The sequence below is a fragment of the Typopeltis vanoorti genome, chromosome 1, assembly GCF_054136105.1.
Source record: "Typopeltis vanoorti isolate ZY-2024b chromosome 1, IOZ_Tvanoo_1.0, whole genome shotgun sequence".
Lineage (NCBI taxonomy): Eukaryota > Metazoa > Arthropoda > Arachnida > Uropygi > Thelyphonidae > Typopeltis > Typopeltis vanoorti.
Genome location: NC_143549.1, coordinates 24,072,305 through 24,098,462, shown reverse-complemented (window position 1 = coordinate 24,098,462; position 26,158 = coordinate 24,072,305). Strand labels below are relative to the sequence as shown.

The following is a 26,158-nucleotide window of genomic DNA, read 5'->3' as shown; positions in this document are numbered from 1 at the left end:
CTAAGAGCATGAGCTGACATATTTGACCGGAACTTTTGATATGCTTTCTTCTTTTCCTTTACTGCCTCTTTAACATCTTGTGTCCACCATGTAGTTGTGATATTTCTATCCTTGCAGACAACTTCACCACGCACTCACTCTCTGGCCGAATGAATCAGGGTTTTCTTCAAGGCTTGCCACTGAATCTCCAATATTTGATTCCTATTCTCATACTCTTACTTATTTTTTCCAATAGACTTTGTGTATTTTAGTCTACAGTTCACATCTGAGAGCTGCTCAACTTTTATTCGCTTTAAAGCTTTCTTACATATTATTCTTTTCAATATGAAAATTTAATTTTATCCTGCTCAAGACTAGTGATCACTCCCAATTTCAAATCCTCTGTACACTCTGGTGTCCTGCAACAGGGAGAATGAAATGATATGAACTGTTAATTAATCAAGCAAATTTATACTCAAAAGGAAAATGGGAAATGAAAACCCAAGATTTTTGGAAAATCAGTTTTGCAGTTTTATGTTAAGACATCTCACTCATTGTTATCATCATGCATCTGTGATCTATGCGAAGGCTTGTTGAGGCACCCACATACCTCCATCTTTCACATAATAGCGTCAGTTAGGACAAAAAAAAATAAAAAACAAATGTTACGAAATAAAACCATTTTGATTAAACATTAATTTTCTTTTCCCTACCACTAATTTTTAGTATTCACAAAAAATTCAGATCCACTCTTCATGTCAGTTTTCAACGTAGAGCGAGAATGTATTGCATTTAGGAGTGTCTGCTCTTTTTTATTTTTATTTTTTTCTTTCTCTACCTGATATGAGATAAAAATCATTATGATTAGGATACACTTGTTCCCACACGAGTAACGCAGTTGCTCGTGTGGGAACACTCGTTCCAACACGAGCAACATTAAAACAGGATGAATATGAATTCTAACATTTTAAGTTGGATACTTTAATTGTTTGTATACGGAATATTAATGTTTCAAGTTGGATATCTGAAAAGCAAAGAGAAGTTGATAGAATGAATGTCTATTAAGAACATTAGCCAGACATGATGGTGTGGGTATGTGTTCATGCATGCAATTCAGATATGGGGGGGAGAGGGGATCTTTATCAGAATCATTACTTCAGGAAAAGGATGTCTGTTGTACAGTAGTGAAAGTAATAGTAACCCCTGTGAATTTGGATATCTTTGTTAATCTAACAGGTAAAAAGTTGCATAATCTATATTTCATTGCTATCATTTCTGGATTAGGTATTGCGAACAGGGAAAAATTTGTGAAATTATAAAAATCGACACACACACAACACACACACACAATGAAATCCCCTTTTCTCTGTTCCAGTGAATAGAAGAGCGGATTACTTTCTAAGAACAGAGTATGATGTAAATTATTATACATGGCTCACTGAGGAAGGGATTCTTCCAGGTTAAACACATTTAGAATGTCTAAATATCTGTTGTAGCTTTCTTGAAAAAACATTCAATAAAGGAAAATGCACTCATAACAGCCACACTTTCTTCTGCACACTCTTGATGTGAAGACTGATAAAGGGACTCATGCTCTGCTTTCTAACCATACTTGTTATTTTCTAAATATCTCTGAATTCTCTTTACCTGCTGAGAGTCATGAATTCTCGTGTATAGTCTATGCTGTAAGATCACTTGACCAACTGAAGTTTCGACATATCTATTCTTTTCTGTCTGTCTATAGTCAGTGCACAAGTTCATATAATAGGCTATATAAAATCTTGGTTATCTTTTGCTGAATCCGATCGAATCATTTTGTCACCTAGGGATCCAAATGACATATTAACACAGCTCTCTATCTTGATTCACTTATGTTGTTACTTGACATTAGTCTCATGATCTCGACTCATTTTTGCTTAATTATTGACGTTTTATAAATAAAGTGTTTACAATGAGAGAAAGGAAAAAAAAAAACACCAATAAACTTATTTCATCTCATCTGCACTGATGTGTTTATAGGTCCTTCAGCCTCTTGTGAATGGGATCAATAAAAAAATAAATGAGATCAGATGAAGGGAGCATAACTATTTCTAGATTCAAATGATTAAATAAACAAGTAGATAGACGTACTAAATGATAACAAACATGCAGGCTTTCAGAAAATTATTCATAATAAAACAAAAAGCCTTTACAATTGAGCTAATGAAATGAAATGATCAAATAGCATTTAGGTAAGTATCTAATGAAACATCTTCCATCAAGAACTCAAAAGATGAAGATTCATCAACAAGATAACAGTTGTCATTTTGGATCTGCAGAAATATTACCAAGTTTATATAAATGTAACGAGTTTTTTTGACTAGTTTTATTTTAAAGATCTTGCTGCTAGAAGAGGTTTTCTACTAGATACGAACACTTCTAAACTTTGTTAGTATCTTTTAACATCAGATAGAGGACATTAGTGAAAAATTAGCATGAAATAATGTATGAAAGATTGGGTTGGTGGAGGTCATAAAACAGGCTTGGATTTTCATACCACCAGCAAAATACACCATATTTGGCAATTCACGAGAATGCCATTTATTAAATCTAACAGATTTTTTAAAATTTTCAATAAGCTACTGATATGACATGATGTCTAGTATAGTGTAATAAAAATCTGGATCTGGAATTTTTATTACAAATTATATGGTATTACATAATTTATTACAAAATTATATTACAAATAAAAAGCATTTAAATCAATTATTGTACCCCTTTGTAACATGATCTTTAACTTAGAACTAGGGTATTATAGATGTTACATCGCATTGATCATCGATGTATCATGTGTATAACATCTCAAACATGATATGCACCTTCAGTTCTTTGTGTTACGTAAATCATGCTGCTTTTTTTTTTTTTTTTTTACTTCCCAAATTATAAATATCTTTATTCCTAATGAATGTGATATAGAGCAGGGGTTCCCAAATTATGAGGTGTTCAGTTTGGGAATCCCTTCACACAGATATCATTTTAGTTGTGTGTTGTTACAATAAATCCACAGTTCCCAAAATACTAGTTGGTGGTGGTTGCGAAGGCATTGCTTTCACTTGTGGCTAACTTGTCGAAGTCATACACCTACAAATCAAAAAATCACTTTGGATTTGGCTGAACTGCAGAGCAAATATTTGCTAAGGCAAAATTTTGTTAATCAAAATTTTGATGTTCCCAAATGCCTGCATACCCAATTTTGGCAAGTAATGCTCTTTTAGCCTTAATCCCAGTTGCTACAACATATGTATGTAAACTGAATTTTCAACATTAGTTAGTGTGAAGACAAAGTTAAGCAATTGATTGGATGCCAGACATGATATTGCCTAGCAATGTCTGTTCAATTTTATGTCTTACCTGATCAAAAGCAGCAACATCCATCTTATTACATTGGTTTTGAAGAATTATATAATTATTTGTGTTTTCAATTTGCCTTTCCTTTAGTGTACATAACTTACCTTTTGGTGTTTTGAAGAATAGTAGCGTAATACATTAATAGTAATTATTAATAATTACTGTATTTCTTTTCACAACTGCATTACTCATCAACCAATATTTTTCATAAGTCTTGTTTGTTATTGTCAAATAACTAAAAACAGCTATTGTGAGATCACGGTTTCTTTATGAATAGTGACATTTTTCTATCACTCTCTCCCATTTAGTGTTTTTCTCTGCAGAAATTTTGTCTAATGAAAAAAATCGTTAGACGAAAGTCATACAGCGTACCATTAGAAACTATTAGGTACATTTTCAGAAGTTATTAGTAACAAATAAATTTTATTCTTTAAAGGAAATGAGAATGCCTTGTGCTACACTGGTGGAAGAACATGGACTTATGGATGCTCTTGTACGATTGCTGGATGCTGCCCAACATTGCATGACATTGGCTAAAGATGTCTCAACTCCCAAGTAAGTTATATTGCAATTTTTTATTATTAATATAGAGATATATGTACTGTAATTAATTCTGTTATATTTTTCTGGAATTGCGTCTTTTCTGAGATACCAACAGCAGCCTTCAGCAGGGCACGTGTTTTTGGGACTGATACATTACCAGAAAACTATCTCATTGTAAAATAAGTGCATAGTTTCACTTTTGAGTGCTGACTGATGTTCTTTGAGAATTTTATATCCGTGTGTTGAGGCTCAAGTGCTGTGAAGAATTCATGTTAGAGGCTTAATGGAATATTAACAACACTGAGAAAGGATGAAAACTAATTTTAATACTTCCAGTATTTCGTATCTGTCACAGAGATATCTTCAGGGATTATAAAAACTTTTTGTAACAACAACAACAACACACACACACACACACACACACACACACACACACACACACACACACACACACACACACACACACACACACACACACACACACACACAAATACAATACAAAGTGAAACTAAAGTCCTATAGGTGGTGGCCACCTGCAAATGCCCTCTATGGGCATATGCAGGTGGCCTAGGATGTAAAGAGGGATCTCTGATAATTATTGGATGCCTTTTTTATCATATACCAGATCAAATATTGATTATTGTTCTGTTTTTTTTCTCTCTCTCTCTCTCTCTCAGAGATAGCACATTGTAATCATTATATGAAGAAATTCTAATTATATGCAGAGCATTTCAATCACCAATCTTTACATCATCATCAAATTCCTTACATTTACCCTCACAGATTCTACAGGATATGATAGTATTACACAAAAAAGTTATCTCATTATTAACTTCCTCTCTGCAATTTTCCCACAAATCAATCTGTTACCTATCAAGACTCGAACATTATCAGATTTTATATTTCTATTTTGCTTTTCTAATATCTTGGTTTTCCTCTGTGTCTTTTTCCTACCAACCTGACAGAGAACACTTGCTTTACTAATCTTTCCTCTCCCATTCTATTTAAGTGACCAAACCACCTGAGATTAGCTCTGCTAACACATTTCTGGAGGCTGACAGTGTAAAGTGTTTTACTTTCAGCCCAGCTCTTAGATCCAAAAGTTAAAAATGGTTTGAACACTGTCTTATATACAGCTAATTTAGTGTTTTGATTAATTTATTCATTTTTCTTCCTACAATATAAAGCTATGTTGATTCTGTTGTCTATTTTCATATTTGTTTTATCATCTTCACTAAAAATCGTGCATAAGTATCTGAAATGTTTTACTTGTTTTATAGGTTCTCCATTCACAATGTAGTGGATATTTTCAATGTTTCTGCCTATTTGCATTATTTTTTGTCTTTTTGATGTTGACCTTCATACCATATCTATTACAGCAGTTATTCAATTTAGTCAGGAATCTTGAAGACTGTAGAGATTTATTTAGAAGTATAACATCATCCGCATAAAGCAAAGAGCTGACATTAACATCTCCAATTTTGATATCATGTTTAATACCACTTTCCTTCATAATGTGATCCATATAGATAATGAATAAGAGAGGGGATAATGTACATCCTTGTCTGACACCAGATTGAACATTAAACCATCTTCCTGTACTTCCTTCATTCTAACTGCTGACTTACAACTCAAATAAAGACTAAGTATTGCTTGATATAATATCCCATTGACACCATATAACTGTAGAGTATTGAATGAGTTCTCTCTTGGCACCTTGTCATATGCCTTTTCAAGATCTACAAAACTTAAATACAGATCTTTGTTATATTCCCATGCTTATCAACTATTTGTCGTAAAGTGAAGATCTGATCCTTATAGCCACTATTTGGTCTGAATCCAGCTTGTTCTTCACCAAGCTCTCCTTCCAAAATTCTTCTCAACCATTTCTCAAGATTACTTGCATAGATCTACCCAGGAGCACAAGTAGGGAAATACCTCTTAATTCTCACATTCAGTTTTATTTCCCTTTTTATACATGGGTACTATTAGAGCTCTACTCCAATCATTAGAAATTTGCCCCTCTGTCCAGGCCTTCTGAACTATGCAGTGCAGCCACTGTAAGACTTTTATACCACCATACTTCAGCATTTCTGGTTGAATATCATCTATTCCTCCTGTCTTTCCACATTTTGAGTCTTTCATTGCTTATTTTACTTATTATTATTATTATTATTATTCCTATATTCTCTACTGCTTATTATTATTCCACTGGCAAGTGTCATGAATAGAGACTAACAAGTTCTTTCAGATTAAGCCTGCGATTAAACTATAGCAATCCTAAATTGTAAAGGAGGAACTAGTTCTTGATCTGGGCTGAATGGGTTATAGGAATCCTATGCACTACATCTTATTGAGGAGTGATAATATTCCTGAGTGTGAGGTGTTTCTGCTTTAATTAACTATTATATACACTATAACTGATTGCTCTCATTTTATCAGTGCGTGCAGTCTGGCCAATTATCTGCTTAAGCCTTATACACTCAGGAATATTTTATTTGATGGTTTTCTACTATTCATTGCTTTTTTTTTTTTTAATTTCTACAAATGATTAATATCTCTTATTCCTTTCTGGAATCTGGGCTAGGTGTCTTGTTCTGGTCTTAGCCCAGTGTTTCATCACTATGTTTCTGTGACCTTTTTGTTTGTAGTTAATCTCCTGGGTATTCAATCATAAGCCATTTGGTCTAGGTGTGTTTTCCACTAGGTTCTTTATTTTTCTGTGGTTTCCATTATTGGTGTTTGGTTTTAGTTCTTTCAGTGTCTTCATTTCTCTTTTTTGTCTAGTCTTGTATAACCAGTCGTTCTTATTCTCATATCATTTCCACTGTAAAGATTCTTTTCTTATCTCTTTCTCTTATTGTCCATGCTTTACTTCCATGTAATAATGTTGGTTTTGAATCTTGAGTAGTTTGTAACCACAAAGCCAGCTGGTTCTGATGGAATCACACCCATTGTGCTCAAGAGATGTGCTCCTGAACTGACACTCATTCTTTGTCATCTATTCACCAGTTGGCATCCACCCATTGCATGGAAGAATGCTCATATACAACCAATTCCCAAAATAGGAGATAAATGAACCATGAAGCTATTTTTCTCATGTTTTGTCTAAATTAATAGAGAAGGTTGTCAACAGCCAACTTCAACACCTTGAGAATTGCTATCTAATTAGTGACCATGAGTATGAATTTCGCCAATCTAGATTCATAAGAGATTTCCTGGCCTAGGTCATGCACCTTTGGGCACATTCCAGCAAAAGGTTTGGTGAAACTTGTGCCTTTGCTCAGTGACATATGCTAGGCTTTTGTTATGGTCTTGCATTCAGCTAAGTTACCATCACATGGCTGCCTTTGTCCTTGTGTAAATGGATTCTTAGTTTTCTCTTGGGTTAATTTCTATGCACTGACGGATGGTGGTTCTGTTTCTTGTCGATGCATCCATTTCATGAGGACTATTATTTCACCCACCCTCTTCCTGATTTATATAAACAACCTTATCTCATTGACTTCAAACCCTATTCATACATTTTTCTGATGATAGCGCACTTCAGTCATCTTACTCATTTGACAAGCCTTGCAGTATTCAAACATCTCGAGATACTAAATTGTAATAAGTGACCCAAACGTTGATTGCTTTAGTATCCTTGATTGGGGTGAAAAGCAACCTTATCAATTTCAGTGCTTTCAAAACACAGTTTTCCCTTTTTCTCATTAAAAACAAAACAGTGCTAACCACATCATGTCATGTTGTATATAATACTCTAAATATGTCATGTTGTACATCATTTTACATTGTGATTTAAGCTGATCTTCTCCAATTGCGTTTTGATAATGCTCAGCTCAACATCAAGACCAAGTTGCTTTTCATGGACTGACTTCTGCTTCAAGCTTTTCTGCTGAAATCCCAAATGTGACTAACCTTGCAATGCTGTTCTCAGGTTTGGGGTGGTATGCCTCCTAAAATTTCTTGATGCTGTTCAGAAAAGAACAGTTCAGTTGATTAATGATACTTCTATTACAAGACTCTCTTCAGCCACTTTTCCTCTTCAGCCACTTTCCCATAGAAGATCAATTTCTGCATCGTCGCGCCTACAAACATTTCCATTGCTATTATTCAGTAGAACTGGCATCCATGATACCCCTTATTTCTGCTGGATCTACAGGAATTTGAGCAACAGCTGCTCACTATTCCTTTATAAGACTGCATACTCACTGACCTGCTGCTTCCAGTCCTCTCGTTCCATCGAGCTCAATGCCGCAGAATAGTTTCCCCTATGAAGCATTTCCAAAGGATTACAATCTCCAACAGTTCAAGAAGAATATCAGCAAATTATCTTCTTCTTCCCTGCCCATGAACAGTATTTGTTTTCTATGAACTCTTTTATTTTTCTTGTGCAGGAGAGGGAAGAAAAAAAAAATAAATAAATGAAATAAACAGAATGCATGAGGGAAGGTTTTCAATTCTACCATTCTCTTTCCTTCCTGCCATTATGCCCCCACTCCCCAAGTATACATCAGGAATATGATGATAATGAAAGATGGCATGTTCATTGAATAAGAAAAACTAATAAAACAGTGACTTAAAGAGACAAGAACAACATAAATGTATACTTATTTATCCACACTATGTAGCATGCATACACAAGTGCCTCAAGCAACAGTTACAGAGGTCTGACTACATTGAATAGCTTCCTAAACAAGATTTCTGTCTTTCTCCTTACTTTGCAGTATTCACTATCTTTATTCATTTATTATTTGTTTGTTTATTAATTTTTTTTTTTTTTATAGGTGGTTGGCACCTTTAGTATTATTAATTGATTTATATGAAAAGGCTTCAGTAGCATCAAGACGAAAGGCTCCCCTTCTACAGGTATGTTTCTTTTCTTTTAATTTGTGTTTTGTTTGATTTCAGTAAGTTGTTAATTGAAACTAAAATTTGCATAGAACAGATTAATTTTCACAGTAATTTTGTTGCAAAAAAAATAAAAAATAATAATTCTTTCGGGGATTTAAGCTTTCTGGCTTGTTCTGTTTTGGTCTTACGTTTTTCCTTGGTTGTCTGCCTTTGTATCTTCCAACTAGGTGATATCAAGGTATCTTTTTGAGTAGTCTTGAACTGTCCATTCTTTTAATATGTTCAATTCATTTCTTTTGGTATTTTCCATATTTTACGCTGAGTCTATTTTTAGTTCATAAACAACTTAGAATCATCATCATCATCAAATTCCTGCTATGTACCCTCAAGGGGTGTACAGGATATGACAGTACTACATGAAAAAATTACATCATTACTAACTTCCTATCTACAATTTTCCTCCAAATCAGTCTGTTACTTGTCAAGACTCCAACATTATCAGATCTTATATTTTTATCGTCTAAGGCACTTTGTACTGTATCAATCCACCTATATCTTGGTCTTCCTCTGGGTCGTTTTCCTGCCAACCAGGCAGAGAACACTTGTTTTGCTAATCTTTCCTCTCCCATTCTATTTAAGTGACCATACCATCTGAGATTAGCTCTGCTAACGCATTCCTGGATGCTGACAATGTCAAGTTCTTTCCTAATATCCTCATTTTTAATATGATATTGCCATTGATGCCATCTGTTCACACCTCTAATCTTTCTCAGGACTCTCATATCTGCAGTCTCTAGTCTCTGGTCAAGTGTTTTACTTCTGACCCAGCTCTCAGATCCATAAGTTAAAATTGGTTTGAACACAGTCTTGTATACAACTCATTTAGTGTTCTGACTAATTTCTCTTTTATTTAATGAATTTATTCAATTGACTTCCTACCATACCAGCTTTGTTGATTCTGTTGTCTATTTCCATATTTAAGTTACCATCTTCAGTAAAAATCATGCCTAAGTAGCTGATATGTTTTACTTGTTCCACAGGTTCTCCATTCAAAATGCAGTTGACATTTTCAACGATTCTGCCTATTTTCATTGTCTTTGTCTTTTTATTGCTGACCTTCATACCATATCTATTACAACAGTTATTCAATTTAGGCAGGGAATCTTGCAGACTTGTTGTGGATTTATTTAGAAGTATAACATTGTCTGCATAAAGCAAAGAGCTGAGATTAACACCTCCAATTTTGCTATCATGTTTAATACCACTTTCCTTCATAATGTGATCCATATAGATAATGAATAACAGAGGGGATAATGTACATCCTTGTCTCACACCAGATTTAACATTAAACCATCTTCCTGTACTTCCTTCAATTCTAACTGCTGACTCACAACTCAAATAAAGACTAAGTATTGCTTGATATAATGCCCCATTGACACCATATAACTGCAGCGTATTCAATAGCCTCTCTCTTGGCACCATGTCATATGCCTTTTCCAAATCGACAAAACTTAAATACAGATCTTTGTTATATTCCCATGCTTTCTCGACTATTTGTCGTAAAGTGAAGATCTGATCCTGACAGCCTCTATTTGGCCTGAATCCAGCTTGTTCTTCACCAAGCTTTTCTTCCACAATTCTTCTCAACCGTTTCTCAAGTATACTTGCATAGATCTTGCCAGGAACACTCAGTAGGGAAATACCTCTGTAATTCTCACATTCAGTTTTATTTCCCTTTTTATATATGGGTACTATGAGAGCTCTACTCCAATCATCGGGAATTCGTCCCTCTGTCCAGGCTTTCTGAACTATGCAGTGCAGCCACTGTAAGACTCTTATACCACCATACTTCAGCATTTCTGGTCGAATATCATCTACTCCTGCTGCCTTTCCACATTTCAAGCCTTTGATGGCTTTTTCTACTTCAAGTATGGATATGTATTCCTGACTGCATGCCTGGTCAGTGTTTTTTATCACTGTGCTGTCATCACTGCTTGTTTCATTTAGCAGTTTTTCAAAGTAATTACTCCATACTTCAAGGATATCTTTTTCTCCCATTTTCCTGTCACCTTTATCATCTCTAATTCCTTTTACAGCACTCTTTCCTCCATTCCTAAGCTTCTTCAACAACCTTCAGAATATTTTGCCACCTTCTTGATATTTATTTTCTATATTCTTGCCAAAGTCCTCCCATGACTTTTGTTTAGCTAGTTTTACACACTGTTTAGCTTTCTTACATTTGTCTCTGTATTCTGTAAGAGTAAAAGCTGACTTATTTGCCAGGAACTTTTGATATGCTTTCTTCTTTTCCTTCACTGCCTCTTTGACTTCCTGTGTCCACCAGGGAGTTCTAATTTTTTTATCCTTGCACACAACCTCACCACATGCCTCTCTGGCAGAATCAATCAATGTTTCCTTCAGAGTTTGCCACTGAATCTCCAATGTTTGATTCCTGTTCTCAAACTCTTTCATTTTCTTTTCAATAATATTTCTGTATTTTAGTCTACAGTTCACATCTGAGAGCTGCTGAACTTTTATTCGCTTTAAAACTTTCTTGCATGTTATTCTTTTCAATATGAAATTCAATTTTATCCTGCTCATGACTAAATAGTGATCACTTCCAATTTCAAATCCTCTGTACACTCTGGTGTCCTGCACCAGGGAGAAAACATCACTATCAACAATAACATAGTCAATGAGACTCTTCTTATTCCTAGCCTCTTCTCTCCATGTGAATTTGTGCACATTTTTATGTTGGAACATGGTGTTAGTAATAACCAGTCCATGTCCTGAGGAGAAATCCAACAGATATTTGCCATTATTTATTAGCTTTGCTCTTTTCTCCAAATTTTCCCAAAATATTTTTTTGTATGTCTCACAATCATTTCTTACTCTACTATTTAGATCCCCAACAAGGACCAACTTTTCCTTTTTCATTGTGTCAGTTGCTTTTTCTAAAGCCTCAAAAAATTCCTCCACTTCTACCTTAGTAGAACCTTCTGTGGGACCATAGGCACAAATAAGTCTCATTGTCCAGTTCCCCATTCTCATATTTGCCCACATTACTCTACTTGAGACTGACTGCCATTCAAGAAGATTAGCCTCGTATTTTGTGTTGAATACTATGGCTACTCCTTCTTTTCCTTGATTGTCATTGCCTGAATATAACATTTTGTATTTATTGCTCAGAAAGATCTCACCAGTTTTGGTCTTTTTTGTTTCAGTCACCCCTATTATGTCGATCTGGTACTTATCTAATTCCTCAGCTAGCTCCATTTCTTTGCCATTCAGGCTTCTTACGTTGATAGTACCGATCTTTAACTCTGGTGATATTGAGTTGGGGTTTGTTTTCAGATTTGTTCCAGTAGCTGACTTTTCGCTGTTCGCCCTGGTTCCCTGGCGAAAACAACGGGGGCCTTGTTTAACCGGGCGACGCCCCAGCCGGCATGAAATTTTGTCATGTTGTACCATCATTTTTTTATTTTGGTTTAACCAATAAGAATACAATTTGGTCGGCTAAATCACAAATTGCCAGCCCATCCTCGTTCGTTCAGTATCAAAGTAGATACCCAACAGGGTGCACCACGAGAAGGTGAGGATTGGACATTAGGTCAGAAGCCCTGGTCGGTTCTCCGCATTCCTCTAAAGGCTATGTGGAGGTCTCCTCTTAGTTATACAGCTTTGACCGTTAAGCACCCCCATTCAAGGAGATTAGCCTCATATTTTGTGTTGAATACTATGGCTACTCCTTCTTTTCCTTGATTGTCATTGCCTGAATATAACATTTTGTATTTATTGTTCAGAAAGATCTCACCAGTTTTGGTCTTTTTTGTTTCAGTCACCCCTATTATGTCGATCTGGTACTTATCTAATTTAGAATAGGTAGAATAAATCTACCCCCCCCCCCCCCCCCAAATGGTATTGCCTTCTGTCCTTTTTTCAAAAAAAAAAAAAAGCATTTGATAAGTTTCCATTGCCCTCCCCCACTTTATGCAATTTTATGGACCATAATTTGCTTCTGTACATTGTTTTGCTGAAACTTTAACAACTGTTATTCTCATTCTTTTGAACTTGGTTAGGTTTGATCATGTTATTGATCTTCTCCTTTATTTTTAACTTGAAATTTTGATATCATTAGCTGTTTTTGTATATGATATAGCATATGTGAGGTATTTCAACCAGTTAATTTTAGATTGCATTTTCAATCATCATTTTACTTCTTACCAGAGACAATCTTTTAAAATCTGAAGTTTTTTGTTTTCTCTCTTGATATTTGCATTGCAAATTTTTTAGCAATTGTTTAATGACTATATTCATCACTTGAAGATCTTCACTTTTTTGCTATGATTATTTGGTTATTTGATCATCAAACAAAAGTGAGGGGTATTTTATTTAGTGTATTTGTTACCATTCAGTTAAATTCTTTTTATTATTATTTTTTTTTTATTATTCAATTCTTACAGCTGTTTAATTGTTGTTTAGATACATACACGTTATGAATAATGTCAATTGTTTTTATTACAGCTAGAAATATTTGCACAGGCTTTTAATATGATACATTAAAATATGTGGAACTTACAAAAACATATTCTGTTTTTTATCCATATTTGAATAGGAAAAAGTTTAAATTTAATTTAATTTTTTAAGGTTCCAAAACGGCAGTGGAAGTGGTTTGATGACCGTAGTGGACGTTGGAATAGCTACACAGGTCTCAACAACAAAATCATTGATAATGCTTACAGAGCAGAAAAACAAAGTGTTCGTTTTTTTGCTGGACGACGAAGATATACTGTGCAATTTAGCACAATGCTTCAGGTAAGAGACAAAATATTTTATTCTTCTGCCAATTATAATTCTGTGGTTCATTAAATTCTATTATTTTATTTTTGTAAGAGGTTGTTTTATTTGTTATTAGTCCAGGAGAAACCTTCCATTCTTAAGCGATCAATGGTTTTCTTAGTGTAATATTTTCACACACATACAAAAGCTAATAATAATTCACCATTGTCACAAACCATTGGTTCACTGCCCATTGATGTCTGATGCCTCCTTCACTATTTTCTACCACCTTTCTTTGTCCAGTGCACGTTGTCGAGTTTCTGTACACTTATTCCACACCTGTCCTTTATGTCATCTATACATTCTCTGTATGATCTACTACCTCTTCTGTTTACACCATTCATAATACCAAACATGAATGTCTTTGTCTTACGGTCCTCACTTTATTCTGCAGATGTGTCCAAATAATTGCAGCTTCTATTTTATAATCTTCTGCATTAGATTCTTCTTTGGTTATATCTTCCGATACAGCTCTTCATTTGTAATTTTCTGTATCCATTCTATTCCTAGAATCATCCTGTAACAAGTTCTCTCAAATGACAAAATTCCTTTTCTTGATTCTTTATTTATCACCCACGTTTCCGATCCATACAGTACACCGCTAAAAATGCATGGTACCAGCACTCTCAGTTTTGTTTGCAGGCTGATCACTTTACTTTTCCAGATGTTCTTCCCTTTGTAATCCTGATTTTTATTTCTTTTTTTTTTTTTTTTTTTTTACAGTCCTAATCATATGTCATTTCTGGTAATACTAATTACTATAGATTGTGTATTTTATGATAAATAACCTTCTATTTCTTAACACTGAAGGATAGTATTTTTTTTATGGAACTTATTCACATTTTATTTGAAGTGTTGTGGATTGTATTTAGGAAAGACATAGTAGAAGATTGTTCCAGACTGCAGCAATGGAAGGGATAAATGAAGAGGAGAAATTTGTTCTGTGGTTTGGAGCCGAACTGTAAAAGGGTGCTGGTTGGCTTCACATGTTTCGATCGATATGCAAGAGGGTGAGTGAATTATTGATGCCAATTCTGATTAACAGTCCACAGAAATATTTATAGAAGATGCAGGCAGGCTGGAGAGACTGTCTATGCAAAAGTGAGGGAATTGCTTTAGTGAGAGAAGTCATCAATCAGTCTAATTGCTCTTTTCTGTATAGAATCCATATTTTCATGGAGCTCTTAAGGGCACAAACCCAGATACGAGCAGTATTCAATGGTTGGGCAGATTTGTGATTTTTATAGGGTTAAGCACTGTTCAGAGTTAAAGTAACACTTTGAGTGAAAGAGAGTGTAATAGGCAAGAGGAGGTGATACATTTGTGGCAAGAGAGATTTGAGGTTGGAGTTATTCTGAGATGGCAAATCTAATATTGAATAGAGATTTGAGTATTGTCGAGGGTAAGACTGAAAGAACAAGGTTCATTTTTGTGGGAAATAATGCAGAGCTGTATTTTGCCAAATTGAGGTTGATAATGTTATCCAAACCCCAGTGATGAATGCTTTGAAGGAATTCAAGGGAATAGAAGTTACATTTCTGCAAATTATGATTTTCAATTTGCAGAGTTAATGTGCTATCATCAGCAAAACTATGTACAGGATTGGCAGTCATCTGGAGTAGATTGTTTATGTATACGAGGTGAGTGAACAGCCTTATGGGATACCAGCATTAGTTGTATAGATAAAATATCTGTAGCCATCCACCGTCACTGAAAGTTAATTTTTTTTCCACTTGGTTATACTATAAGTTAAAGACTTAACTTATAGAATAACGAAATGAAAAAACTTTCAACGACTAGCTAGTAATCAACTATTAATGAAGTGTGACACCTTTTGACCACTCGTATGTATGACTTCTGCATTACTTAAATGTTGGTATCTCTTCTGGGTCTCTCGCTCACTGTGAGACTTCAATAAAGGACAAAACTGGTCTGCATAGTGACTCCCCCCCCTTCCCATAATGCATAGCATTATACGTCTCTATGGATTTGTCCCTTTATTTCATATCCAAACAAGTGCTTCAGTACTAAATGATTGGTACTACATTTTTTACAATTAATTGGATATATTACAAACGAGAAAAGCTTAAATTTAATAGGTAAAATATAAAAGGAGTGGAAAACTATATACTAGTTCTATAGTGAATGTAATCAGATGTTCATCCAGTATCTTGCTTAATCAACTGCTCTTTCTGTGCAAGATGTAAGGTCTTTGGCTAATAGTGACTGAAGAAGGGTGGACTGGGAGGTGTTCCAAAAAACCCTCCATAATCTTGAGGCTTTTCCAGGTGTTTCAGTCCAAGTGGACACCAGGTAAAAGATGTTCAGCTATTGGAATACCAGTATTACTCCCAGGGTACAGTGTATATACCATTGTAGAAGCCTCGTCTCTGGAGTTTTTTTTTTTTTTTTTGAATGGTTCAACATTTGCTACAAAGCTGTGTCAAGATGTTAGTCTTTGAGGAATGGAAGTCTGTCCAAATAATGGGTGGTACTCATCATTTATTTGTCTGTTTCTTTCATCAAGTGAGAATGCATATCTTGGAGTGGGGATGAGGGCAGCAATACTGGTAAAGTATAGGTCTCTTAATGGTGTTGGTTTTAGGTATCCTGTTAATAAGCAGAAGATCTCAGTGTACTAGGGCCTGCATCCCATTTGGAGGAAGTATGCTTTCCTGATATATTGTTTTTTGCATTAACTTTTGCCTTCATTTTTTTGTGTGTTTTATATGAAAGAGTGCGATCAAGAGCCACACCAAGGTAGACTGTATTCCAGGTATGCTCTATATGGGATCCTTCTCAAGTAATCTGTAGCTTCTTGTTGGCTTCCTTATTGTTAAGGTGGAAAAGGCCAGTCTGGGTTTTTAAGGGATTTGGTCTTAACTGATCATTGCTATAATATGTGGTTAGACTATTTAAGGCAAGTAATAAGCATTTCAATGGACTTGACATTATTTGATTAAGTGGCTATGGCAAGGTCATCAGCATAAATAAACATTTCTAGTTCCTGGAAATGTTGGAAGATCATAGATGTTGAAAAGTAATGGGGTAACACACTTTCATGGGGAAGTCATTTTTTGGGGGGTTGCCAACAACTACCCTCTACTAAGGTCCTTTTGGAAAACAGATTGAATCAGAAGGATAGGGCAATAGTATCTAGTTATCTCATATATTTTATTTCTGAAAGTGAGATGGTTTATGGTATCATATGCTGCAGCTAGGTCTACAATGACTGCTCCTGTGGCTAATTTTTGCTCAAAACCATTTTCTCTATATTTGGTGAGATTAAGAATTTGTGATAAACAGGATTTGTCTGGTCTAAAACCAGCCTGCTCAATAATAAGATGTGCTTCGATTAGGGATTGAAGCCTATTCATAGTCGGAATATCGGAAACAATAGCTATAAAGTGCGACATGAACTCTATCAACGTACACAGGCCCTACATAATCTCCGAGATTTGGAAGCTTCACAACATAAAATTGAGGTCACAACCCCGACCAATAGGCGACAACACAAACACAGCAGAAGCACCTACCCGACCTGACAGCATCCACTTTCCCAATGTGTTCAGATGACGACCAAGAATAGTCGAAACGGACCGCACCCCGTCAACCACCTTTCCCCTTCCCCCTCCCTATTTTAAAAAAATCAAACCTTTCACCTTTTCCCCACCCTATACATATTATGAAAAAAAAAAAACACTGTGTTTTCTAACTTAATTCTCCCAAATTGCCCCCCCCCCCACCCCACACACACACTCAGTAGTTTTTCGATATCACAGAAAGAGGAAAAGCCGCAACACCCAGAAAAAGGTATGTGTAAATTTCTATTCCTTATGCTACATATTTCGGTAAATTTACATCTACAATGCCCTAATAATCCATCAGTAAATAGCCAATAGTCAATGACATTTAAACAGGGGGTGCTCCTAAACTGAAGCAGGGAATATAGCCATAATTATAATAGTTAGAACATTATGTTAATAATAAACAGATCATGTCCTGAGCAGAAATCCAACATGTATTTGCCATTATTATTAACTTTGATCTTTTCAACAGTTAATTCTGTCTTATTTTTATAAAATTTGATTTAAAAAAAAAGTCATCATCATCATCATCATCAAATTCCTGCCTTTTAAAAAAAAAAGTCTTCTTTTAGAATAATTTTGTGAATTTTTGAAATTGTAATTTTAGATTAATGAAGAATCTGGGAACTGGCGTCCCATTATGCTGACAACAGAATGTAAAGAAGATAAAGAAAAAGAGAAGGAAAAAGAAAAAGAAGACAATAGAGCTAAAGAAAAAGCAATGGAAATGGATGAAAATTCATCTGCCTCTCAAGATTCTAATACTCCACCACCCCCAGTAGTAGAAATTAAAGTAATCAAAGGCCTTACTCCAGAACAATGTTCAACTTTAGTGAGGTATATGATAGTTTAAAAAAAAAAATATCCCTAATGTAATTTTTTGTTCTTAAAATTAAGGAATCATGTATTTCTACCATTGGATATGTATTGGTTTGCTTAGAGATTATATACATTAATAGAAAATGGCATTTTCTATATACACTCGGGTCTCTTTTTATATGGATTTGAAGTTATGCAGTATACTACGCCCAGAGATAAGAGATCTTTCGACACTTCTGAGCATGTCAACAGAAGGAGAATCATTCCGATAATAGGATAATCCAGCATTTCCCAAACTTCTCCTATGACAGAACACTTCACAAATCCTGAAATTGCATGGAACATCTTGGCTATTTTGTAATATATTAATTAATAATTGTTAACTTAGCTGATTTATTATTATTAATTAATATTCATCATCATCAAATTCTTGCTATATACCCTCAAGGGGTGTGCAGGATATGATAGTACTACATGAAAAAAATTACATCATTACTAACTTCCTATCTACAATTTTCCTCCAAATCAGTCTGTTACTTGTCAAGACTGCAACATTATCAGATCTTATATTTCTATCGTCTAAGGCGCTTTATACCCTATCAATCCACCTATATCTTGGTCTTCCTCTGGGTTGTTTTGCTGCCAACCTGGCAGAGAACACTTGTTTTGCTAATCTTTCCTCGCCCATTCTGTTTAAGTGACCATAACACCTGAGATTATCTCTGCTAACGCTTTCCTTGATGTTGACAATTTCAAGTTCTTTCCTAATATCCTCATTATTAATATGAAATTGCCATTGATGCCATCTGTTCCAGCCTCTAATCTTTCTCAGGACTCTCATATCTGCGGTCTCTAGTCTTTGGTCAAGTGTTTTACTTCTGACCCAGCTCTCAGATCCATAAGTTAAAACTGGTTTGAACACTGTCTTGTATACAGCTAATTTAGTGTTCTGACTAATTTCTCTCTTATTCCATATGAATTTATTCAATTCATTTCCTACCATACCAGCTCTGCTGATTGTGTTGTCTATTTCTATATTTAATTTACCATCTTCAGTAAAAATTGTGCCTAAGTAGCTGAAATGTTTCACCTGTTCCACAGGTTCTTCATTCACAACAGTTGTCATTTTCAATGATTCTGCCTATTTTCATTGTCTTTGTCTTTTTATTGCTGACCTTCATACCATATCTATTACAACAGTTATTCAATTTAGTCAGAGAATCTTGCAGACTTGTGGTGGATTTATTTAAAAGTATAACATCATCTGCATAAAGCAAAGAGCTGAAGGTAACATCTCCAATTTTGATATTGGAGATGTTACCTGTTTAATACAAGTTTCCTTCATAATATGATCCATATAGATAATGAGTAACAGAGGGGATTATGTACATCCTTGTCTCACACCAGATTTAACATTAAACCATCTTCCTGTACTTCCTTCAATTCTAACTGCTGACTCACAACTCAAATAAAGACTAAGTATTGCTTGATATAATGCCCCATTGACACCATATAACTGCAGCGTATTGAATAGCTTCTCTCTTGGCACCTTGTCATATGCCTTTTCCAAATCGACAAAACTTAAATACAGATCACTGTTACATTCCCATGCTTTCTCGACTATTTGTCGTAAAGTGAAGATCTGATCCTGACAGCCTCTATTTGGGCTGAATCCAGCTTGTTCTTCACCAAGCTTTTCTTCCACAATTCTTCTCAACTGTTTCTCAAGTATACTTGCATAGATCTTGCCAGGAACACTCAGTAGGGATATACATCTGTAATTCTCATATTCAGTTTTATTTCCCTTTTTATATATATTGGTACTGTGAGAGCTACTTTTAGTCATAGGGAATTTGTACTTCTGTTCAGGCATTCTGAACTATGCAGTGCAGCCAATGTAAGACTTTTATACCACCATACTATAGCATTTCTGGTCGAATATCATATACTCCTGCTGCCTCTCCACATTTTAAGCCTTTGATGACTTTTTTTTTTTTACTTCAAGTATGGATATGTATTCCTGACTGCATGCCTGGTCAGTGTTTTTGTACCACTGTGCTGCCATCACTGCTTGTTTCATTTAGCAGTTTTTCAAATAATTTCTCCATACTTCAAGGATATCTTTTTCTGCTGTTTTCATGTCACCTTTATCATCTCTAACTACTTTTACAGCACTCTTTCTCCATTCCAAAGTTTCTTGAACTTCCAGAATATTTTGCCGCCACCTTTGATATTTATTGTCTATTTTCTTGCCAAAGTCTTCCAATGACTTTTGTTTAGCTAGTTTTACAGTGTTTAGCATTCTTGCATCTGTCTCTGTATTCTCTAAGAGCACAAGGTGACTTATTTGCCAGGAACTTTTGATATGCTTTCTTCTTTTCCATCACTGCCTCTTTAACTTCTTGTGTCCACCATGGAGTTCTGATTTTTTTTTTTTTTTTTTTTTTTTTTTTTTTTTTTTTTTTTTTTTTTTAATCCTTGCAGACAACCTCACTACATGCCTCTTTGGCAGAATTAATCAATGTTTTCTTCAGAGTTTGCCACTGAATCTCCAAGGTTTGATTCCTGTTCTCAAACTCTTTCATTTTCATTTTTTCTTCAATAATCTTTGTGTATTTTAGTCTATAGTTCACATCTTAGAGCTGCTCAACTTTTATTCTCTTTAAAACTTTCTTACATGTCATTCTTTTCAATATGAAATTCAATTTTATCCTGCTCAAGACTAAATAGTGATCACTTCCAATTTCAAATCCTCTGTACACTTTGGTGTTCTGCACCAAGGAGAAAACATCACTATCAACAATAACATAGTCAATGAGACTTTTCTTATTCCTTGCTTCTTCTCTCCTCTCCATGTGAATTTGTGCACATTTTTATGTTGGAACATGGTGTTAGTAATAATCAGTCCATGTCCTGAGCAAAAATCCAACAGATATTTGCCATTATTATTAGCTTTGCTCTTTTCTCCAAATTTTCCCAAAATATTTTTGTATGTCTTGCAATCATTTCCTACTCAGCTTTTTAGAACCAACTTTTCCTCTTTCATTGTGTCAGTTACTTTTTCTAAAACCTAAAAAAATTCCTCCACTTCTATCTTAGTAGAACCTTCTGTGGATCCATAGGCACAAATAAGTCTCATTGTCGAGTACCCCATTCTCATGTTTGCCCACATTACTCTACTTGAGACTGACTGCCATTCAAGAAGATTAACCTCGTATTTTGAGTTGATTACTATGACTACTCCTTTTCCTTGATTGTCATTGTCTGAATATAACATTTTGTATTTATTGCTCAGAAAGATCTCACCCGTTTTTGTCTTTTTTGTTTCAGTCACCCCTATTATGTCGATCTGGTACTTATCTAATTCCTCGGCTAGCTCCATTTCTTTTCTATTCAGGCTACTTATGTTGATAGTACCGATCTTTAACTCTGGTGATGTTGAGTTGGAGTTTGTTTTCAGATTTGTTCCAGTAGCTGACTTTTCGCTGTTCGCCTGGTTCCCTGGCTAAAACAAAGGGGGGCCTTGTTTAACCAGGCGATGCCCCAGCCGGCATGAAATTTTGTCATGTTGTACCATCATTTTTTATTTTGGTTTAACCAATAAGAATACAATTTGGTCAGCTAAATCCCAAATTGGCAGCTCATCCTCGTTCGTTCAGTATCCTTGTTGATACCCAACAGGGTGCACCATGAGAAGGTGAGGATTGGACATTAGGTCAGAAACCCTGGTCGGTTCTCCGCGTTCCTTTAAAGGCTATGTGGAGGTCTCCTCTCAGTTTTACAGCTTTGACCCTTAAGCACCTCTATTAATTAATAATTATTTAAACATATTAATTTGTGCTGATTTTCATTGACATCCCATTCTGATCACAAAAAATTTATAATATAAATACTTACGAGTGAATGCAGACTTTATTCTCCTGTGTGCTGATAGTATTCCCATCCCTTTGTACATCCTGGAGGTGGATGATTCACTAACACCAAAATTAAACAAAGTCCATTGTCTCTTATTCATATTAAAATTTAAATCTGAAGGCCTGTTACTTTTAGAAAATCATGCACTACGGTTTCAAAACAGTCGTGTATAATGCCTTATGTGACGATGATATTATTGGATATCGATTAGCTTTAGATATCTTCGAAGATCCAAAAAATGATAGGGAAGCAAAAGAAAAACCTCTCCCCCTCAGTGCAAGTATAATTTGAGAAGGTCTTGAACTGTGCAATAAATTAGCAAATTATTTTCTTGTTAATGACACAAATTCTGAGTGAGCCATTCCAACGTGAGCTGAAGAACTGTATGTCTGGATATCGTGAGCTGTATAAAAAATTAGTGAAATCATCATCGCAATGATTAATCACTGATTACATTGTCAGAAGAAAAAAATCAGCAGAGAACGAGAGTGAAGCTAATTCTGTTTGTGAAGAACCATTGCCTTTACCATGCAGATCTGATGTGCTGACTATCTCTTCTGGTCATGAAAGCGATTTTGCACCAGGTCACAAACATTGTCTAATAGCGATGATAATTCTGATTCATATTAAAATTAAATGTAAAAAAAAAAAAATTGCCCTTTTCAATAAAATTAAATGAATAAAGCTTTAAAACAAACTTAGGCATTCCTATTTTCCTGAATTTTCATAAACTTTTTTATGCGATTTTAGGTTTATTTTAATTCATTGCTTTGGTTTTATGCGGTTTTAGAAAATTATAGAACGTATCCCTAATTTTTCAACATAAGTTAGGCCATTTTTGTGCTATTTTTTATATGCGGTTTTCTGTGAAATGTATCTAGTGCATAAAAAGAGACCTGGCTGTATATCAAATCTATAAATTTTGCTTTCAAAAGCAAAATTTATAGATTTCTTATTCAGCGAAGTCCAATTTAGCTGATCTTTGGCATATGCAATAGTGATTTTTCTTCCACCAACAATCTGGAGCTCAGAATAAACTGTTTTACAATTCATGTATAACAGTTCGAAATATATAGACAGAAGTGTACTGCAGTGAACCAGACTTGGAAACAATGAAAAATAGAAACACATGGAGAATAGTCCTAATTAGGTTGGGTGTCCCCCCCATGGACACCTGTTGGTGGCTTAGGATGTGAACTGAAATCTCGAAGTATTATTGTTTTCCATAACTTAGGAAGTTTTATGCAAGCTGATTTTAAGACCAGCAGCAGATTCTAAAAACAGTCTCTCTCTCTCTCTCTACTACATTTATTGTAATGGAGCATGGTCTTTTTCCAGTTGATTCTGTGAGCTGTATCCAAAGCTGATCTACAAGACTAGATTGACCATAATCATGACTGTAGGTGTATTTTTTTATGTTCTTCAATTCAGATGTATCTGATCTTGATTTTTTTTTTTTAAGTAAGCTTTTTAATTTTTATTTATTTATTTTTTTATTTTTATTTTTATTTTTTGATTTGTGATTTGGAGACCACTCCACCTACAGACCTTTAGATTATGATCTAAAGGTCAATAGGTGGAGCAATCTCTAAGAATGATATCCATTTCCTTATTGTATTCACTAGCATTGAGGATAATGGTATACTTCCCTTGTCAGACTTGGTGATTACGAAGCAGATATCTTTATGTAGTTTAATTAGGACGTTGTACTGGAAGAGAGATAGCTTTCTTTTGGGATACAAAGACTTAGTGAACTGCTAACTTCAATCCTAAGCTATCCGAGGAGCCAAGTTAGCATTCAATGTTCCACACCAGTTGATGTCGTATTCTCAATACCACTGAAGATGTCTCTGTAACTGATGAAATATTGTAAGCATTAAATGCTATTTTAAATCATTTTCCTTTTTCACAACACTAAACTTTTATCATGAGTTTTTCCTGGCTCTTAATCTTTAATACATGAATTCATATTTAAGAAATTGTGGAGACACAACACATGTTAAAGTAAGTTAATAATTATTTTAACACGTCTGTTGTATGTGCATAATTTCTTAACTATGAATGCTGATCACTGTGTAACCTTAAAAGAAATAATTTAACACATGAAAAATGATAGCTATTCTTTGCTATGCCCTTATTCTCTTTAATATAATTTGACTAGATAGAAATTCACTTAACATGCCATATGATAGTAGTGGAACCCAGCTACTAGCCAATTTCTGTACTCAATAGCTAAAAAGAATACTTCCTTTGAACATTCATTCTTTCCATTCCATGAGTTGAGTAGGTAAAATAGGTAAAATAGAATTAGCCTCTCTTTCTCTCTCTAATATAATGTGTGTATAATAATATACATGTACAGGTAACCCTCGTATAACATGGCACTTATACAACCAATGCGGTTTCGCTATAATGCAGTCTACAAATTGTAGCAACTCTTCTTCAACGCGGTATTTATACAATGCAGTGTCAATATGACACGGTGTACAAATTGTAGTAACCCTTTATCTTTTCATAAGTTTTTCGCTGCGTGACTTTCAATTTAAAGAAGATAAAATCAAATTTTATCTTTGTTAAATTTGTGTCTGCCCTTATCGCACATGTAGTTATAAGTTGCAAATTTTAGGGGCAGCACCCTTTAGTACGCATGTACATCAATTGTTTACCATGTAAAGTGTTAATTATTGTTGAAGGTTGTCTTCGTTTTCTGCCAGGAAAGCACATTAAAAATCATAAGTGTGTTCATCTCAAGCTGAGCACTTTATTTTCTGGTGAGTTGCATACAATATGTAATGCTTTTTAGGTAAAAATTTTATTTTTATAGTAATGCCACTTAGAGGGCTTTTGCGATATGGTTGAAAATGAAATTAGTGAATTAATTGATGGAGAAATAGATTTAAATGAGGAAACTTGAACTTATTTGTCTGTTTGCTTACTTGGGAAATGGAGTAAAATCAAGTTTAAAATAGCTTGGCATATATGTGATTATTAGCTATATTGACTCAGCATGTAGATATGTTCATATTATTTACTGACTGAATTCCGAGAATTCAGTGAGTAAATAATATGAACATATATATTGTTACACAGATATGAACTCATGAAAGTTATTGAAATTCTGCTCTTTGTATTCTTTTCCTTAATATGCCTGTCATTACTTTCAAATGCTGTATGAATGACTTTATGAAGAATCATTATGTAGGTGTTTTTTTAGTAATGACAAAAAAAAAAAAAAATGCAGAATTTTGCACTGGTACTGATAAATTTACTGCCATTTACAAAATTCTCATCTTTCCCTTACTATGTTAGTCTGTGTTTGTCAGACACTGACCTGTCAGAGCAAATTAATCTCTTTATAATTAACGTAATGATAGTCTGAAATTGTCTTTGCAATTAATTCATGTGCTATCTAGCTCCATCACAATTTAGTATTGAACTCTTACTCAAAACTAGGCATTTCTGCAAGTGATTATTCTGGTGATAAAGCAGCAGCTGCAATTACTGCACCATTATCCACATTGAAACCACAGAGATGATTGCTTTATAGCAAACCCAGTATTTCTGATTCTTAGCCAGAACTGTAATTTCTTATACATTGTTCCTGTGCACACGCACATGAACATACTGTATTCTGAGACTTCCAGTTTCAATGATGCAGGAAGTGATTAGCATATCACATTACTGTTGTGTGTGTGTGTGTGTAAAATTGTAATTGATGGTGTAATTTTAAAATAACATTTCTTTCTAGGGTATGTGTTGGTCTCATTGCTGGCCCAGTAGAACCCGATACACTTCATGCTGTAATGAGACTGTGCCTACGACTCACTCGTAATCATGAAAATGCCATTGCATTTGCTGAATTAGGTGGGCCTCGCATGTTGCTTAATTTAACTCAAGCATCAAATTTTACAGGATTTACTTCGTTGGCAACATTATTGATACGCCATGTTTTAGAAGAGCCGCAGACATTAAAGCACACTATGGAAAAGGTAAGCACTATTATTGTTTTTTACTTATATTTAACTTTATGCTCAGGATAGAAACAGAAATGCAGAATGATTTACATCAGATTATATCAGAAGTTATATATTGTGTGAGATCAGTGAGAAAGAATGTTATTTGCTCAGTGGAGAAATACTCCTATAATGGTAAGTAATAATCATGATTACTTTAAATATAAATGACTTGCAAAAATGAATACTGTAGATTGTTTCTGAATTGAAAATATGCCTTTT

General features: G+C 34.6%; 1 protein-coding gene across 1 annotated transcript in view; it reads left to right on the top strand.

Moving 5' to 3' along the window:
* Nucleotides 1-26,158, top strand: part of HUWE1 (HECT, UBA and WWE domain containing E3 ubiquitin protein ligase 1) — a 1,068,888-nt gene that overhangs the window by 388,152 nt on the left and 654,578 nt on the right. The window contains exons 38-42 of the mRNA XM_090396304.1: nucleotides 3,803-3,921; nucleotides 8,697-8,778; nucleotides 13,411-13,578; nucleotides 17,797-18,026; nucleotides 25,672-25,912. Of these exons, the coding sequence (XP_090252430.1) occupies nucleotides 3,803-3,921; nucleotides 8,697-8,778; nucleotides 13,411-13,578; nucleotides 17,797-18,026; nucleotides 25,672-25,912 (840 nt within the window). The remainder of the gene's footprint in view (nucleotides 1-3,802; nucleotides 3,922-8,696; nucleotides 8,779-13,410; nucleotides 13,579-17,796; nucleotides 18,027-25,671; nucleotides 25,913-26,158) is intronic.